Genomic DNA, 18,059 nt, shown 5'->3' with positions numbered 1-18,059 from the left:
TATATAATCATCTTCTTGCCTTTCTCCACTTTATAATCATTACTCTCCTACTCCTCTCTTACTCACCTGTTACATAGAGGTCTCTCCCCTGTCACTCTCTTTGCACCTCTGCTCTGACTCCTACAGGTCAATAAAGGTGGTGGAGTGATTAAAATTAGCGTATGATTACAGTGGTATGAAAAAGTATCTGAACCTTTTGGAATTTCTCACATTTAGGCATAAAATCACCATCAAATGTGATGTCATCTTTGTCAAAATCCCACAGATGAAAAAAACAGTGTCTGCTTTAACTAAAACCACCCAAACATTTATAGGTTTTCATATTTTAATGATGATAGTATGCAAACAATGACAGAAGGGGGAAAACAATTAGTGAGCCATCATTTTTAATATGTTGTGCCCCCCCCCCTTGGCAGCAATAACTTAAGCCAGACGCTTCCTGTAGCTGCAGATCAGTCTGGCACATCGATCAGGACTAATGTTGGCCTATTCTTCCCTACAAAGCTGCTGTAGTCCGGTCTGATTCCTGGGATATCTGGCATGAATCGCTGTCTTTAGGTCATGCCACAGAATCTCAATGGGGTTCAAGTCTGGACTTTGACTTGGCTACTCCAGAACGTGTATTTTGTTGTTCTGAAACCATTCTGAAGTAGATTTACTTGTGTTTTGGATCATTGTTTTGTTGCAGGATCCATCCTCTTTTTAGCTCCAACTGTCTGACAGACGGTCTCAGGTTTCCCCACAAAACATCCTGATGAACTTTTGAATTCATTCTTCCATTAATGCTTGCAACTTGTCCAGGCCCCGAGAGAGCAAAACAGCCCCGAATTATGATACTCCCTTCACCATGCTTCACGGGGGGGATTAGGTGTCGATGTTGGTGAGCTATTCAATTTTTCCTCCACACATGACGTTGTGTGTTCCTCCCAAATAATTCAACTTTAGTTTCACCAGTCAACAAAATATTTTACCAAAACTTCTGTGGAGTGTCCAAGTGACTTTTTGCAAACATTAAACGAGCAACAATGTTCTATTTAGACAGCAGTAGCTTCCTGCGTGGAATCCTCCCATGAACACCATTCTTGGCCTAAGTTTTAGGTATAGCTGATGTGTGCACATAGATATTGACTGTGCCAGTAATTTTTGTAAGTCTTTAGCAGACACTCTAAGGGTCTTTCTTACCTCTCTGAGTATTCTGCGCTGAAATCCTGGCGTCATCTTTGATGGACGGCCACTCCTTGGGAGAGAAGCAACAGTGCCAAACTCGCTCCATTTGTAGACAACTTCTCTGATTGTCAATTGATGAACATCCAGACTTTTAGAGATGGTTTTGTATCCTTTCTTAGCTTTACACAAATCAACAATCCTTGATTGCAGGTCATCAGACAGCTCTTTTGACCTAGCCATGTTGCACATCAGACAATGCTTCTCATCAAGACAACTCTTACCAGATGTGTGTTTTATAGTGGGCAGGGCAGCTTTAAACCACTCATCAGTGATTGGGCACACACCTGACTTAAATTGTTTGGTAAAAATTGGCTTCAATTGGTCTTTAAGTCTCCTTAGGCAGAGGGTTCACTTATGTATTTTCCCCTCTTCTGTCATTGTTTGCATGCTATCACCATTAAAAAATGAAAACCTATAATTGTTTGGATGGTTTTAGTCAAAGCAGTTTTTTTTCATCTGTGTGATTTTGACAAAGATCAGAACACATTTGATGGTGATTTTATGCAGAAATGTGAGAAATTCCAAAAGGTTCAGATACTTTTTCATTCCACTGTATGACTACCTACTGTTGATAATCATACATGAATGAGCTCATCTCCTATACTCATCAATGCGTAAAGTCACAAACACAGCTGATGCTCCAGAGAGAAGTTGCCCCAAAGATAGTGGTAACAAGAGTGCACACTTAGCTCTACTAGGACCTTTGCAATGCATTTCAGACTAACTAGTACTAGTACTAGTACTAACTAGTGTACAAAAAACATGTTAAAAAAGGTGGGGGCACTACTTTGCGGTTTTTCACTTTACGCGGTCGGTTCTGGACCCCATTAACAATGATAAGTGAGAGTTCACTGTATACCTTTAGTACTATTTTTAGATTAAACTGTATGACATGGTGGCAGTATGATGAATAATTAGTGAGCAGAGGTTTTCAGTATGATGAATAATTAGTGAGCAGAGGTTTTCTTTTTCTTTTTTTTTTTTTAATGCTCCGGATATTTAGTGTGAATTTAATTTGGGATTCATCGACATTTGGACAGCATACTAACCTTCTGGCTATCTGTCTCCATGCTCTGGGGATGGTGAAGAGCATGATGGTGAAGGCGCAAGCCGCCAGCACAGAAAAGAGGCACAGGTAGAGCAAACCCTCCACGCCATCATAACAAATGCCCATCATGGTATCCCGGTAGTCCTGAGCACACATGGGGAGTTTGTGCGGTTATTCGGAGTGTGCTGGTGTTATCATTGCTGTTGTACCTTGTTGAGCCCCTTGCAGTCTAACAGCGCTGTCAGTTGGTGGAGGCTAGTCTCTGACGAGTTGAGGGCATTCTGAATTCCCAACAAGTCTTTCTGCACGGAGAAAGATAACACTGTTGATTCCCATAGTTTGTGTATGCGTGTGTGTGTTTGTTTATTAGATACCTCCGCAGTAGGAAAGAGCGGCACGGCGATCTGCAGGAAGTTTTGGATCTGGGTCTCCATGGTGGTCAGGGATCTCTGGAAATCTGTCAGAGGCTGCAAACAAAGAATCAAAATTTAGCACCTATGTAAGTAAGGAAAATGTGACATGTTAAATTCAAATATTGAATTTGCAACTACAGACAATTGCTAGTACAGCATGTATACAGTTAAAGATCAGTGTTTCATGTTTATGTTATAATCAGGCATCAACTGAGGGGGGGAATAGATTCAATTCCTTCTTACATTGCTCAAAAAGAAGTTGTACGGGTATGATATATTGATTGTATTTGTGGCACAGAACTGCAGTTAGTATTTAAGACAGTTGATGGATGACTTATAAGGAAGATAAAAATCATTTTACTGCTCTTGTATTTGTCTCAATCAGAAATGGTGTAAGTCTACATTCCCGCCACCAGAGGACAGAAAAAGCAAAATAATATACTTTAAAGCACAGTATTGACTTGAAACCCTACTTTGAAACCCCGAAACTTGGCTAAAAACACCAGTTTAAACTTATTGAAGCCCTTTGCCAGCTTTTTGTAACAGCATGTTATAATGAAACCCACGCTTTAAAACACTAATCCAAAATATCTAAAACACATCGACATGCAATTGCCACATACAACTGCTCAACTCAATGAACACTTCAAGTGCAAAGCTGTTTCTAACAAACTGATGGTAGCTTTGCATGTAATGCAAAAGCAACCATGTTATTCCTTTTTCTTTTTTGAATGGCGCTTCTTCGGCAAACTGTTCCAAACCGTTTGGCCATCGACACCATTCAAATAGCGAAATGACCAGAATTCTCACGCGTCGCAAGGAATCTTTGGAATGACCCCCCAAAAATTACCGTTCGTGCCAAAACGCACGCAAAAATTCTTCAAACTGTATCTAGTCCGGCAATTTTTATCCAATTCACGTTAATCATACATCAAAAATTTCAGGAAGGTAAGGGGCATCCAATTTTGAATTGGCCAAAAACCTATGGTTTCCCCCAAAATTTGCCAAAAACTTTCCCATTCATTTCCAATGGGATGCCATTGCCATATACAGTACGTTGTTCCATTCATTTCTACAGGCCAAAATTTCTCCTTCATTTTTAATGGCAGAAAAACATTGGTGGTTGTTATTTTTGACCAAAAACCTACCATGAAAGCCCATTGACATTCAACTGGCACCCAAGTAAGTCTATGCCATTAACAGCCATGCACGTCAATGCCATTGAAACTCATGTATGTTGATGCCATTGACAGCAATGTACGTCCCTGCCATGGACGGCCATGTATGTCTTTGCCTTTGACAGACATGTATGTCCTTGCCATTGCCGGCCATGTACATCTATGCCATTGACATCCACGCACGTCCATGCCATTGACAGTCATGTATCTCGATGCCATCGACAGCCATGCACATCCATGCAATTGACAGCAATGCACATCTGCGCCATTGACAGCCATGCACGTCAAGCCCTTGAATCTCATCTATGTTGATGCCATTGACAGCCATGTATCTTGATTCTATTGATGCCAATGTACTTGGATTCCATTGTAAGCCATGTATGTCCATGCCATTTACACCAATGCACGTCCCTGCCATTGACGGCCATGTATGTCCCTGCCTTTGCCGGCCATATACGTCCATGCCGTTGACAGCCATGCATGTCCATGCCATTGACAGACATGCACGTCCATGCCATTGACAGTCATGTATGTCGATGCCATTGACAGTTATGTATCTCGATTCTATTGATGCCAATGTACTTGGATTCCACTGTAGGCCTTGTACGTCCATGCCATTGACACCAATGTATGTCCATGCCATTGACGGCCATATTTCCATTGATGCCAAAGTATTTGTATTCCATTGACACATATTTAAGTCGATGCCATGGCGACCATGTACGTCAAAATATCAACAGGAAGTGACCTGGTATCAACAGGAAGCGACCCTTAAATGTCCCCAAATCAACAGGAAGTGACCTGAAATCAGCAGGCATGACCCCAAGGGGTTTACCTGCGAAAGCAAAGCCAGCATCGCAATTTCTCCAGAAATCGCATTTTCAAATTAAATATGTAACCATTGTAGATATATTTGTTCTCACATGTTTGTTTATTGTACTTGGTACATTCATTTTTATATCATTTTGTACCGGATAAGATTTGCACAGTTCTCAGCATCTTCTCTGTAGCAAGGTCACGAACCCATTAAAAAGCTGCCTAGTTTTTTTTAATGAAAAGGTTGGAATAGCCTCCCGCCTGGCTTAACAACAAATACGTATAAACTATATGATCTCGAAGAACGGGGCAGGTCTACTTGGGGGCCTCTGTGTGGGACATTTCTCCTGGCCGGCCAGCTTTTAATTATTCTTTCCTTAACAAATGTATTTTATCATAGGTGGTCATTGCCTTCAGTTTGTTCCTGAATTGTGTGTCATCATCTCCTGTTTATCAAGAGAATACAAGAATCTGTGAAAAGAGAAAATTGCCTTTTTTTTTCTTCTCCATTTCATACAGTGGTATGAAAAAGTATCGGAACTTTTTGGAATTTCTCACATTTTTGCATAAAATCACCGTCAAATGTGATCTGATCTTTGTCAAAATCACACAGATGTAAAAACAGTGCCTGCTTTAACTAAAACCACCCAAACATTTATAGGTTTTCATATTTTAAAGGGGAAAGTATGCAAACAATGACAGAAGGGGGCAAAATAAGTAAGCGAACCATCACATTTAATATTTTGTCTGCCCCCTTTGGCAGCAATAACTTCAACCAGACGCTTCCTGTAGCTGCAGATCAGTCCGGCACATCGATCTTGGCTCATTTTTCTCGACAAAACTGTTGTAGTTCAGATTCCTGGGATGTCTGGCATGAATCACTGTCTTTAGGTCATGCCACAGCAATGGGGTTCAAGTCTGGACTTTGACTTGGCCACTCCAGAACGTGTATTTTGTCTTCTGAAACAATTCTGAAATTGATTTACTTCTGTGTTTTGATTCATTGTCTTGTTGTAGCATCCATCCTCTTTTTAGCTTTCAACTGACAGACGGCCTCAGGTTTTCCTGCAAAACATCCTGCAAAACATCCTGATAAACTTTTGAATTCATTCTTTCATTAATGATTGCAAGTTGTCAGGGCTCTGAGGCAGCAAAACAGCCCCAAATCATGATGCTCACTCTACTATGCTTCACGTTGGGGATGAGTGGTTGATATTGGTGAGCTGTTCCATTTTTCCTCCACACATGATGTGTGTCACTCCCAAACAATTCAACTTTGGTTTCATCAGTCCACAAAATGTTTTGCCAAAACTTCTGTGGAGTGTGCAAGTGCCTTTTTGTGAACATTAAACAAGCAACAATGTTTTTACACAGCAGTGGCTTCCTCCGTTGAGTCCTCCCACCATGCTTGGCCATAGTTTCACATATAGTTAAGATATTGGACTATGCCAGTGATTTCTGTAAATCTTCAGCAGACACTCTAGGGTTCTTTTTACCTCTCTTCTGAGTATTCTGCGCTGAACTCTTGGCAGCATCTTATGTGGACGACCACTCCTTGGGAGAGAAGCAACAGTGCCATGTCTTTGTTTGTAGACAATTTCTCGCACTGTCGATTGATGAACATTCAGACTTTTAGAGATGGTTTTGTATCTTTCTTACCAGGTGTGTGTTTTATAGTGGGTAGGGCAGCTTTAAACCACTCATCAGTGATTGGGCACACACCTGACTTAAATTGTTTGGTAAAAATTGGTTTCAATTGCTCTTTAAGTCTCCTTAGGCAGAGGGTTCACTGACTTATCTTCCCCTCTTCTGTCATTGTGTGCATGCTTATCCTCATTAAAATATGAAAACCTCAAAATGTTTAGGTGGTTTTAGTTAAAGCAGACACTATTTTTACATCTCTGTGATTTTGACAAAGATGAGAACACATTTTATGATTTTATGCAGAAATGTGAGAAATTCCAAAAGGTTCAGATACTTTTTCATACCACTGTATATTTATTACTATTATTAAGAGTTTACCTTCTGCCATGGGTTGGTCACCGTCTGGTTGCAGTAAACATAGTAATGAATGATTTCTGCAAGCAAGCGAACAAACTGTTAACTCACTGGCTGCCATTGATGGAGATAGACATCCAATTCATTTGAACAGTGAGCGCTGGCAGTGAATATTACTGAATGGATTGTCACTGCTAGCTATCTCAAGTCATGAGGATTGGACGCCTACCCCATCAAAGACAGTAAATTACTTAATAAAGCGACATTGTAGCTGATGATGTCTCAGTGTTATTACCGCACCTGTGCCGAGGAGGCCTGTGATTTTACTCGTGATGAACTTGTCAGGTGCCACACAGAAGTCACTGATACCCTAAAAATAACACACAGCACTCTCAAATGCAGGAAAATCTTCACTCCGTCTTGTAATATTGCTTTGAAAACCTAAGTTTAACAATCCAGGCTTGAAACTTGAAGTCAAAACCTGAAGGTGAATCCTTACTATACTTGCGATCGCGCAACTATGGGTTATAAGTAGGGTTGTTCCGATCATGTTTTTTTGCTCCCGGTCCGATCCCAATTGTTTTAGTTTGAGTATCTGCCGATCCCGTTATTTCCCGATCCGATTGCTTTTTTTTTTTTTTTTTTTTGCTCCAGATTCAATTCCAATCATTCCCGATAATTTTTCCCGATCATATACATTTTGGCAATGCATTAAGAAAAAAATGAATAAAACTCGAACGAATATATACATTCAATATACAGTACATAAGTACTGTACTTGTTTATCATGACAATAAATCCTCAAGATGGCATTTACATTATTAACATTCTTTCTGTGAGAGGGATCCACGGATAGAAAGACTTGTAATTCTTAAAGGATAAATCTGACTTTGTATATTGTGACTAAATATTGCCATCTAGTGTATTTATTGATCTTTCATATAAATGATACTGCAGCCATTTAACTTCTGCCCAAATGCATAATGGGAAGCCAAAATTCTCTACTCATTTTACGTTGCCTTTAGCTCTATGTACAGTATATGTAAAACAGTGCCATTATAGATTGAACGCACCAACGCGTGAGAGGGTAGTGCGGCGCATGCATTAATTGCGTTGAATATTTTAATGTTATTGCTGCTGTTAACACGATAAATTTGATAGCCTACTTTAAGCCAAAACTAAAGACTCTGGATGAGTGTAAGACAAAGTTTTGTCTGTAACGTTAAATACAATTAGAAAACGATTTAATTAAAAAAATAAATATAAATATTAAAAAAGGCATGTCCGATATTTTTTTGCCGATTCCGATACTTTGAAAATGACGTGATCGGACATCTTTACTTATAACACAACTTTTGAAACTAATTCCGGTATATAAACAAAAATTCCTTCTCCAAATTCGAACCACGCTACAGGACTAGAGTGCAAACGGACATTTAGCAACACAGTCCGATGTCGTGAATTGTGCATACTTCACTAATGAGACCTTTTCCTCATCGTCCAACGAGCCTTATTATCTCTTCCGGCTCGTTTCTGTGATTACATCTACACTCGCCTAAAGGTACCAGCAGTGTTTTTCGTCAACAACGAGGATAATGAAAGTATTTCGTCAACGAACACTTTTTTTCATGACGAAGACGAGATGAAAACGAGCTAAAAATGTGTTTTGGGAGACTAAAACCTAACGAGACGAGTGCCAGTTTTTGTCTAATGAGACGAGACGAAAATGCGCAATAGTTTCCGTCACATGTTCACAATGTGTGACAATTTATGTGTAGTTAGCCTGCATTGTAGCAATGTCTGTAAGTGTCACCCATGTGATGTTCACCGCCCTCTAAGCCCCCAACTCGCCAGCATCCTCTCCTCTCAAGGCTTGCACACACGGTAAGCATAGACTTCGTAATTTATTGATGGGACACTGGGCGCGGGGCCGATTACAAGGGGGCCTATCTCCGTCAAAGCTGACCGAGTGAAAACGCAGACAAAGAGCTTTTTGGGTTGTGAATAAATTTTTAAATCCCTGAATTTTTTATAGATATGGAAGTAAAACAGTCTCCATTCCTGGTTAAAAGCAAAAACGGGTAGTTAGCATTTAATTTACGTACGCAACCGTTCAAATGTTTGGGGTCGCTTTGACCCCAAACTTTTGAACCGGATTGTACATAATGAAAAATCCCATATGATACCTTACGGTTCAAAAGTTTGGGGTCAAAGCGACCCCAGACTTTTGAACGGTAGTGTAAATATGTCAAATGTGCTGCTAGTCTTTAAGCCACTGTGGAGCCGCCTTATTACCACAAAGAGCTTTTTCCGTTGAAAATTCTTGTGAATAAATGCGTAAATCCCTGAATTGTTTCTAGATGTGGACGTAAAACAGTCTTGATTCTTGGTTAAAAGCAAAAAAAAAAAAAAAAAGTGCACTTAGCATTTATTTAAGGTAAATATGTCAAATGTGCTGCTAGTCTTTAAGCCACTGTGGCGCCGCCTTATCACCACAAGGAGCTTTTTTCCGTTGAAAATTCTTGTGAATAAATGCGTAAATCCCTGAATTCTTTATAGATATGGACGTAAAACAGTCTCGATTCTTTGTTAAAGAACGAAGAACCGGGCAGTTAGCATTTATTGTACGTAAATATGTCGAATGTGCTGCTAGTCTTTAAGTCACTTTAGCGCCTCCTTATCACCACAAAGAGCTTTTTACGTTGAGAATTATTGTGAATGAACGCTTAAATCCCTGAATTCTTTATAGACATTGGGGGTGTGACAAAATATGGTGATATATCGTGATACTTTGTATCCCAAAAGGTTATCGATATGCTCCTGCCAAGAATCGATATTGTTGGGGCGCTTACAGGTTACTTTTTGTTCATTTTAGGGCATTTACAGGTCACTTTCTGTTGAGTTTGAGTCACTGCCACTTAGGGAGAATCTTGGGCCACTTCCTGTTCTGTAACCCAAAATAAACCGGAAGTGACCCATAAATGCCCCAAAATCAACAGGGAGTGACCCATAAATGCCTCAAAATCAACAAGAAGTGACTAAAAATCAACAGCAAATGGCCTGAAATGCGCCCAAATTAAATTCATTGGTTGCCATTGTCCGCAATAGATGTCCAATCCATTTGAAGTGGGAGGGATGGCAGCGAAAGACCAAATGTTCATTCGCTGCCACCCTCCCAGCTTAAACAGATTGGTCATCTACTAGTGATAAACTCATTCCAATTCACAGCAATAGGATTAAAAATAGCTATATTCTGTTTATTAGTTGTTTTGTAGAATATTAAATTTTCCTGACCAGTGTATTGATAGTCGTCGTATCGTAAGATCATCTTTGTCGTGAGCTTTGTATCGCAAATGATATTGTATCATGAGTTACCAAGAGGTTCCCAACCCCAATAGATATGAACGTAAAACATTCTCGATTCTTAGTTAAAAGCAAAAAAAAAAAAACAAAAAAAAAAAAAAACAAAAAAAAACGGGCAGTTAGCATTTATTTTACGTAAATATTACGAAATATGACGCCAATGCTGTAGCGGTTAATTTCTCCCATTGATTTTTTTCACAACGTTTCAAAATGCACGCATGGTACGAAAAATATAATTATTACCTTGAATCCTCGAACAAATCACTCCTGAGACAATCCTTCCTGTTTGTATGCGGTACAGTTTTTGCACTTTTTCAACGTAAATCATATGTTGGATCGCTGCATGTGTTTGAGATTAACTGCAAGTGACTTAAGTGGAGTGTGGGACGGCCCCCTACTTGAAGGCGTGGCGCAGTGTCTGGGGATAGTGTCCTGTCAATATAATTATGAAGTCTATGCGGTAAGATTTGTTTTCATATCTTGCCCAGAAAGAATATGCAATGTTGCTTTAGCCTTAAATGTCTGTGCTGAGTCATCATCACACACTGAATGTAACTTGTAGTGTTAGCATAGCATTCGCGTTAGCCTTAGCCTAATGCTAATGGCGAGCGTCCTCTTAAACTTTTTTTTTTTTTTTTTTATTCTTAAACATGCATTTGGTGGTATCCAGGTCGGTATAATTCATTGAAGATAATGTACTGTTTTCCTGCTGACTGTGTATTATCACCAAATTGGCGTTGTAGACCGTACAATATGCGCTTGTATGTCAATGTTAATTCAAAAGCATTTTTAGTCAACGTGGACTAAAACAAACAAACAAAAAATCAGTATTGGGTTTTTGTCAACAAATATTAGACAAAGACAAACACATTTTGTGATGACCAAAATATATCTCATAAGTATTATCATCCAAAAGACAAAGACGAAATTTAAAAGACAAAACACAGGGTACCAGTTAACAGCAGCAATAACGGGATAAATGATTAGAAAGATAAATAAATTTAGAACAGATTGTAGTGTACCATGCCGATTAACTCACCACGGCAGCGGCCAGCTCAGCTCCGAGCGAAACCCAGCTGATTATCAACGTCAGAACCCCACACACCATCATCCTAATGGAGTATTTAAACACATGTTGACACAATCACATTCAAATAGTTCAAAAATGAGTTTGAAACCTTGTCTAATGTGCAGCCATGATAATTTATCTGAGTTTACAGCAAACGAATAAGCACTTTGTGGACAAAAGAATTCCAAAGCAAGTCTAGTCTTAACTGAATCGGAGTGTCACCTCCTGAGGGTTTGAAACAATGATGTCACAGGCCAGTTGTCAAAATAAAAAAGAAGAAATGCAGCTGTTCTCTGCACCCTCAAGGACAAAAGATGATCTCATCAAGCCATCAGACACTAAGCAAGTAAAAGGTCCATTAAAACACAAACCATACGTCCATCAGTGGATTACTAAAAGTCAAAAATCACTATAACAGTGCTAGTGGAATGTAGCCTTATTTCATGATGGTACACTGTGCCCTGTCTGAAGAGTGGTTTGCTCATGATTTCCAGGCAAGTAGGAAAAAAAAAAGAGCATCCCGTGGGACATTTTGACAAAGGGGCTTGGAGCTAAATGCGGGTTGAAGTGGGGTGGCAGCGCATGTGTTGTTGTGGTTTGTAGGGCGACCGTAGATGAGCGATCGAGGGCGACAGGGGGATGCACGGCTGGATGGACGGACGTTCCGGTGGATTTTACGCTTCTGTGAACTCTCTTCCCGGAGGAGGAAAGGGCTGAAAATCAGAAACTCGGCTACACTCTGCTAGCTAGAAGCTAACTCAAGGGTGAAAGATTAGCTTCTGCTGTCTCCAGCCAACATCGGATAAAGTAGGGTGACCAAATGTCCTCTTTTCCCGGACATGTCCACTTTTCACATCCTGTCCGGTGTGTCTGGCGGGGTTTTATAAATTCATGAATTTGTCCGGTTTTCATTATTTTTCACAGGACTAATTAGCGTATGTTGAAATTGACTGACGCTTTGCACAGGATACAATGATACTGTGCTGCCTGTGACATGTTCCCAGAGAGCCTGTACAGTTGTTACGACTTTTATTACGATCAATAGGTATGCAATGAAATGCTCATATACCCAAAAGAGTAATTAAGACAAAAATACCTTTATTCTAATTTGGATACAAATTTGCACATGCGTGCGCAGTCAAAGACTGGCTTTATCATGGCGTCAACTGTCAATTCTCATTCACAAGCAAACCTTTGTCATGACAGGAGCGCAAATGCTATTGGTATGTACATTTGCTAAACTTACTTTTTGGCATCCGCTGACGTCTGTCAGAGCTTTTTGCACTGGTGTGATTTGTAAAATCCCGTTTGGTGTCGCATCGTGATACTGCCGACTTTTATAGCAATGTTTGATCTACCTCGGCTACCGGTGCATACTAATAGGAAAGCTTTCAGTGAGCTAAGCCGCGGTAGGCATTATGGGAAATATAGTTTTAAACTACTGCATTTGAAAACATGCTGGCGGAATCGTATGTCGGTTGATTTCAGTTATTGTTTGTGTGTAATGTAGAACATTGAATGTGAATAACAATTGAGTGGGAATAACTATTTGTCAACGACAACTGTCGAGATAGTAATTCATAAAAATGTTTAGCTGTCATATAGCCTACCGTGTGTGTGTAATGACTGGACGACATTTCAATTATACAGTGGTATGAAAAAGTATCTGAACCTTTTGGAATGTCTCACATTTCTGCATAAAATCACCATCAAATGTGATCTGATTTTTGTCAAAGTCACACAGATGTAAAAACAGTGTCTGCTTTAACTAAAACCACCCAAACATTTATAGGTTTTCATATATTAATGAGGATGCATGGAAACAATGATAGAAGGGGGGAAATAAGTGAACCCTCTGCCTAAGGAGACTTCAAGAGCAATTGAAACCAATTATTACCTAACAATTTAAGTGAGGTGTGTGCCCAATAACTGATGAGTGCTTTAAAGCTGCCCTGCCCACTATAAAACCCACACCTGGTAAGAATTGTCTTGATAAGAAGCATTGTCTGATGTGCATCATGGCTCGGTCAAAAGAGCTCTCTGAAGCCTGCGATCAAGGATTGTTGAGTTGTGTAAAGCTGGAAAAGGGTACAAAACCATCTCTAAAAGTCTGGATGTTCATTAGGCAAGGCAAGGCAAGGCAAATTTATTTATATAGCACAATTCAACACAAGGCAATTCAAAGTGCTTTACATCACATGAAGACCATAGAAATCACATTTAAATCAACATTAATCGACAGTCAGAGAAGTTGTCTACAAATGTAGAGAGTTTGGCACTGTCTCTTCTCTCCCAAGGAGTGGCCGTCCATCAAAGATGACGCCAAGAGCAGAATACTCGGAGAGGTAAAAAATGAACCCTAGAGTGTCTGCTAAAGACTTACAGAAATCACTGGCACAGTCCAATATCTCTGTGCACACATCAATTACATGTAAAACTATGGCCAAGAATGGTGTTCATGGAAGGACTCCAAAGAGGAAGCCACTGCTGTCTAAAAAAACAACAACAAAAAAAACACTGTTGCTCGTTTAGTGTTCGCAAAAAGGCACTTGGACACTCCACAGACGTTTTGGCAAAACATTTTGTGGACTGATGAAACCCAACTTGACTTGTTTGGGAGTAACACACAACGTCATGTGTGAGGGTTCAGCATTAACACCTCATCCCCACCGTGAAGCATGGTGGAGGGAGCATCATGATTTGAGGGTGTTTTGCTACCTCAGGGCCTGGACAAATTATTAGTGAATTCAAAAGTTTATCAGGATGTTTTGCAGGAAAACCTGGGGCCGTCTGTCAGACAGTGAAAGCTAAAAAGAGGATGGATGCAGCAACAAGACAATGATCCAAAATACAGAAATAAATCAACTTCAGAATGGTTTCAGACCAACAAAATACACGTTCAGGAGTAGCTAAGTCAAAATTCAGACTTGAACCCCATTGAGATGCTGTGGCATGAGCTAAAGACAGTGATTCATGCCAGCCATTCCAGGAATCTGACTGAACTATAGCAGTTTTGTAGAGAAGAATGGGCCAAGATTAATCGATCGATGAATGATCGATGTGCCAGACTGATCTGCAGCTACAGGAAGCGTCTGGTTGAAATTATTGCAGCCAAAGGAGGGGCCACAAAATATTAAATGTGATGGTTCACTTACTTATTTTTCCCCCTCCTGTCATTGTTTGAATACTATCCTTATTAACATATGAAAATCTATAAATGTTTGGGTGGTTTTAGTTACACTGTTTTTTCATCTGTGTGATTATGACAAAGTTCAGATCATATTTGATGGTGATTGTATGCATAAATGTGAGCTATTCCAAAAGGGCCTGATACTTTTTCATACCACTGTATTATTATTATTATTATTATTATTATTATCAATATTTAATTCCAGTTTTTGTTTTTTTGCTTGATTATTTTTAGGAATATTAAAGCTTGTAGAGTAACCTCTGAGTATATGAATTTGTGTCGTTGGTTATATACTATATGGCTATTATTTTTTATTTTAAAATAAAACTGAATTTTTCTATCCAGATGGAGGAGGCACACTTTAAATATATTAAAGTGATATAGAGGCCTCTTTGAGTGAAGTTTGAGTAAAATTCAAGTATCTCAAGGCTGGGCCTAGAGTCCTCTTTTTTCGGAAATCAAAATATGGTCATCCTCAGATAAAGGACACATTCAAGAGCACAAATCAGGAAAAAAGGGAATCCTGCCATCACTATAGAGCATGACTAAAAGGTTAAAGTGTCAAGAGTGGGATGTACAAGGCTCCAAATCTGGGTTTTATATTGAGCTGGTCAGATAGCAGTTGTTTAAAGTAGGAGGTCTGATTGGGGTTTCAAACCAGTTTCTAATGAGAGTTTGAAGATGGTAAAGTAAAGGCCACGTAGCCTGACATAGACGCTGTCAGGAAGTGAAAAGCGGACGTAACAAAAACAAAAACAAAACACATAAACATCAGACTTGCGGTGTATTTTCATCAACAATAAGGTTTTGCACAGTTTATAGACCACATTTATGTAACTAAATAGTAAAAAATACCAATTAAAAGTCAAACTTTTTTGGGACAATTTATTTAGTTCACAGTACCGTGTTTTCAAACGTGCCCAAGAACAAATCTTACTTTGAAACGTTGTTCTGCCAAAATATCCTATATGGCGAAACGTCTACGAATGCCGAGGGCGCTTGTGCACGCATGCGCACATCAGTTAAAAGCAGCGAGTACGCATTGTTTTCGTTTCGTTTTTTTTTTTTTTTTACCTTTCCATTGCCTCAAAATACTTTTGGTGTGTGTTTTTCGCTGATAGCTTTTAAGCACTGTATTTTCTTGTGGTAGCTTTAAAGCAGAGTGTTTATATGTTGACCACATAAATCACGTAGTGTATTTAAACCACTGTCAGGGAAATAAACTTTTGAACACCAAGACAAGTATCAAATAAGAGTACAGAATCAGAATTAGCCAAGGATTGTCTTGCTCCGAAGACTTTATGAACAAGAGCTCTCGGGTACAGACGCGGAGCCACTCACAAAGCGTCCTCTCCGCATGTGGACAAAAGAGAAATGCAGGGCTATGGGGTTATATTGCTGACACTATTCTGAGTGAGCAACAATGGATATTGAGCACATTAACCTAAATCTGAGCGGGCAATAAGGGATATTGAGCACATTGACCTAAATCTGAGCGAGCAATAATGGATATTGAGCACATTAAACTAGATTTCGAGCACAAAAAAATCTTTTGCGCGAGCAGTTAAAGATTTTAAGCGAGCAATCGTAGATTTTGAGCACAGAAAATAATATTGAGCAAAAAAAATTTACTCTGTGCCGCTCAATTCCCCCGTCCTGCTCTCGCTCCGTATCTCGACTCCTGTGCTCGTTGGTTTGTTTTCTCTGCGCGCTGAGTTGAGCACACGCATTACCAACGTGTCACGAAGCCAACCAATCAGAGAGCTGGCGGAAGTACACTTCGTCAGTCACAGGCTGAAGTTACTGTTTTAAAATATGAGGAAACCCAGATAAGGCAGGCCTAATATTACATCGCTAAAGTACACGAGACAATTTTAATGATAATAAATAGTGTCATAAGTTGTTTCAACGAAGTCGTCGTTCTCCCGTTGAAGCCAGTCACCTTTGCTTTTTCCGGGCGAATGTAACAAGTGATAATTGGAGGGCCAGTGTACTTCCACCAGCTCTCTGATTGGTTGGCTTCGTGACACGTTGGTAATGCGTGTGCTCAACTCAGCGCGCAGAGAAAACAAACCGACGAGCACAGGAGTCGAGATACGGAGCGAGAGCAGGGCGGGGGAATTGAGCGGCACAGAGTAAAATTTTTTTTGCTCAATATTATTTTCTGTGTCAGAATAGTGTCAGCAATATAACCCCATACAGGGCATGCCTCTATTTATGGGTTGACATAATAGAAACAAAACTGAAACTTACTATAGCATATCGTGGTAAAAACATCTCAAGTTACAGAAAAACACCTCAAGTTATAACCTTGAACACCAGCACTGGCTAGAACGATGATAAGCTCAGTCTGGTAAGCCACAGTCGCCCATTGTATTCATTCAGGGCATATTGGAAAACACAGGAACATAACAGTCCATATTTGGGCATATTGTGATACAGTCCAAGACTCAAGGCTATGGGAAGGCACAGTCAAACAGGTTAATATAACAATGATGCTGTATGCATGCTTAATTCTCTCACAACCACCCTTATTTGATATTATTATGTTTGAGTATTTTCTTAAGGCATTTTTTTAGTACGTTCTTCCTGTATGCACCTAAACAAAACAAGCTGAAAGCTCATAGTAGTACTTACACTTAGTACTTGCCATTGGTAGACGTTTCGCCGGTGTAGGATATTTTGGCAGAACGGCATTAACAACGAAAATCTGTAATCTTAAAAACAATATTTTTTGTGTAAAAACAATGTGAGCATTGAATGCTTAAAAGAAGTGAACCCTTAAAAGAGGAACAACTTTACAAAGTTCAGTTGCAGTTATTTTGTTATCCAGAGGCGATGAGGGTTCTCGAAAAAACTGTTTTCAATGTCGATGCACCTTCTCCTCGTCTCATTCTTTTATGTTTCACTCTCTCCGCGTGACGTTCTACGGCCACTTTGCTCCTGCTGCTCAATTCGTCGTGCAGAAACCGTGGAACGAGTCTCGACTGCTTTTGGCGAGGAAATCGAGCTCTTTCGTCTATTCAATGTTAAAAGATGTCCGCCGTTTGGCATGGTTGCTAGCACAGTTGTAAAATATCGGTGAGGAAATGTCATTAGATAGCCACACGTGAAGCTTTGTTTACATTTTATTGAACCAATGATATAGGACGTTTTTTCACAGAAGCCACTCTTGGCCAATCACAGACCAGTTGTAACAACTGAGGCTGAGTTGTGCCACATAAACTGAACCAATTTTCAACCCTAATGGGTTGTCACCGGACACATCACTGAAAAGGGCTGAGTGTCCATGCTAAAGCCAGACAAGTAGTCACCGTAACATCGAGGTACCATATAGCTTAGCAGCGAGATGTATGAGAGTCATTTTTCGAGTGTCCTAGAGCTCGTGAAACTTATAAAAAGCGTATTTATCAAGGTTTCATCGGCCATGATTTGTGTATATCAGCCTGATAGCACAGATATAAGTACGCCTGCCCCTCTGCTATCGGATACGTTGTTGACGTTAGTGCGGTGGCACTGTGAAAGTAGAACAAGTCTCTTTTTTGGGCCCCACCCTTTGGTGACAATTCGCTGAAGACATTCCGCTCCACCCAAAACGACCGCTGTGTTGTGTTTTTGTACTGGATACGCTCGTACAGAAACCAGCACATGCTGGATTTCTTAGCAGGGGGCAATTAGGGTTTCAACCCTGCGATAGAGGTTAAAAAGTGAGTTGAATTCTAAGTAGTCAATGCTGAGGTTATAATAGTATAGTCGA

The 18,059-nt window shown here is 39.9% G+C and overlaps 1 protein-coding gene across 6 annotated transcripts in view; it reads right to left on the bottom strand.

Annotated features, from left to right (window-relative positions):
* ttyh2 (tweety family member 2) overlaps positions 1-18,059 on the bottom strand; it is a 110,832-nt gene that overhangs the window by 23,126 nt on the left and 69,647 nt on the right. For 4 of the 6 annotated variants that reach the window (XM_057826001.1, XM_057826002.1, XM_057826005.1 and 1 more), the window contains 7 exons: positions 11,083-11,155; positions 6,981-7,050; positions 6,705-6,760; positions 2,650-2,742; positions 2,485-2,577; positions 2,277-2,419; positions 67-120 (listed from right to left, as the gene is read on the bottom strand). In XM_057826001.1, the coding sequence (XP_057681984.1) occupies positions 67-120; positions 2,277-2,419; positions 2,485-2,577; positions 2,650-2,742; positions 6,705-6,760; positions 6,981-7,050; positions 11,083-11,155 (582 nt within the window). The remainder of the gene's footprint in view (positions 1-66; positions 121-2,276; positions 2,420-2,484; positions 2,578-2,649; positions 2,743-6,704; positions 6,761-6,980; positions 7,051-11,082; positions 11,156-18,059) is intronic. The other 2 variants (XM_057826003.1, XM_057826004.1) reach the window with 1 other exon arrangement.

Source organism: Corythoichthys intestinalis, chromosome 21 (assembly GCF_030265065.1).
Source record: "Corythoichthys intestinalis isolate RoL2023-P3 chromosome 21, ASM3026506v1, whole genome shotgun sequence".
NCBI classification, from domain to species: Eukaryota; Metazoa; Chordata; class Actinopteri; order Syngnathiformes; family Syngnathidae; genus Corythoichthys; species Corythoichthys intestinalis.
Note: the sequence above shows the minus strand (reverse complement) of the source record. Positions and strands in the feature narration are given on the sequence as shown.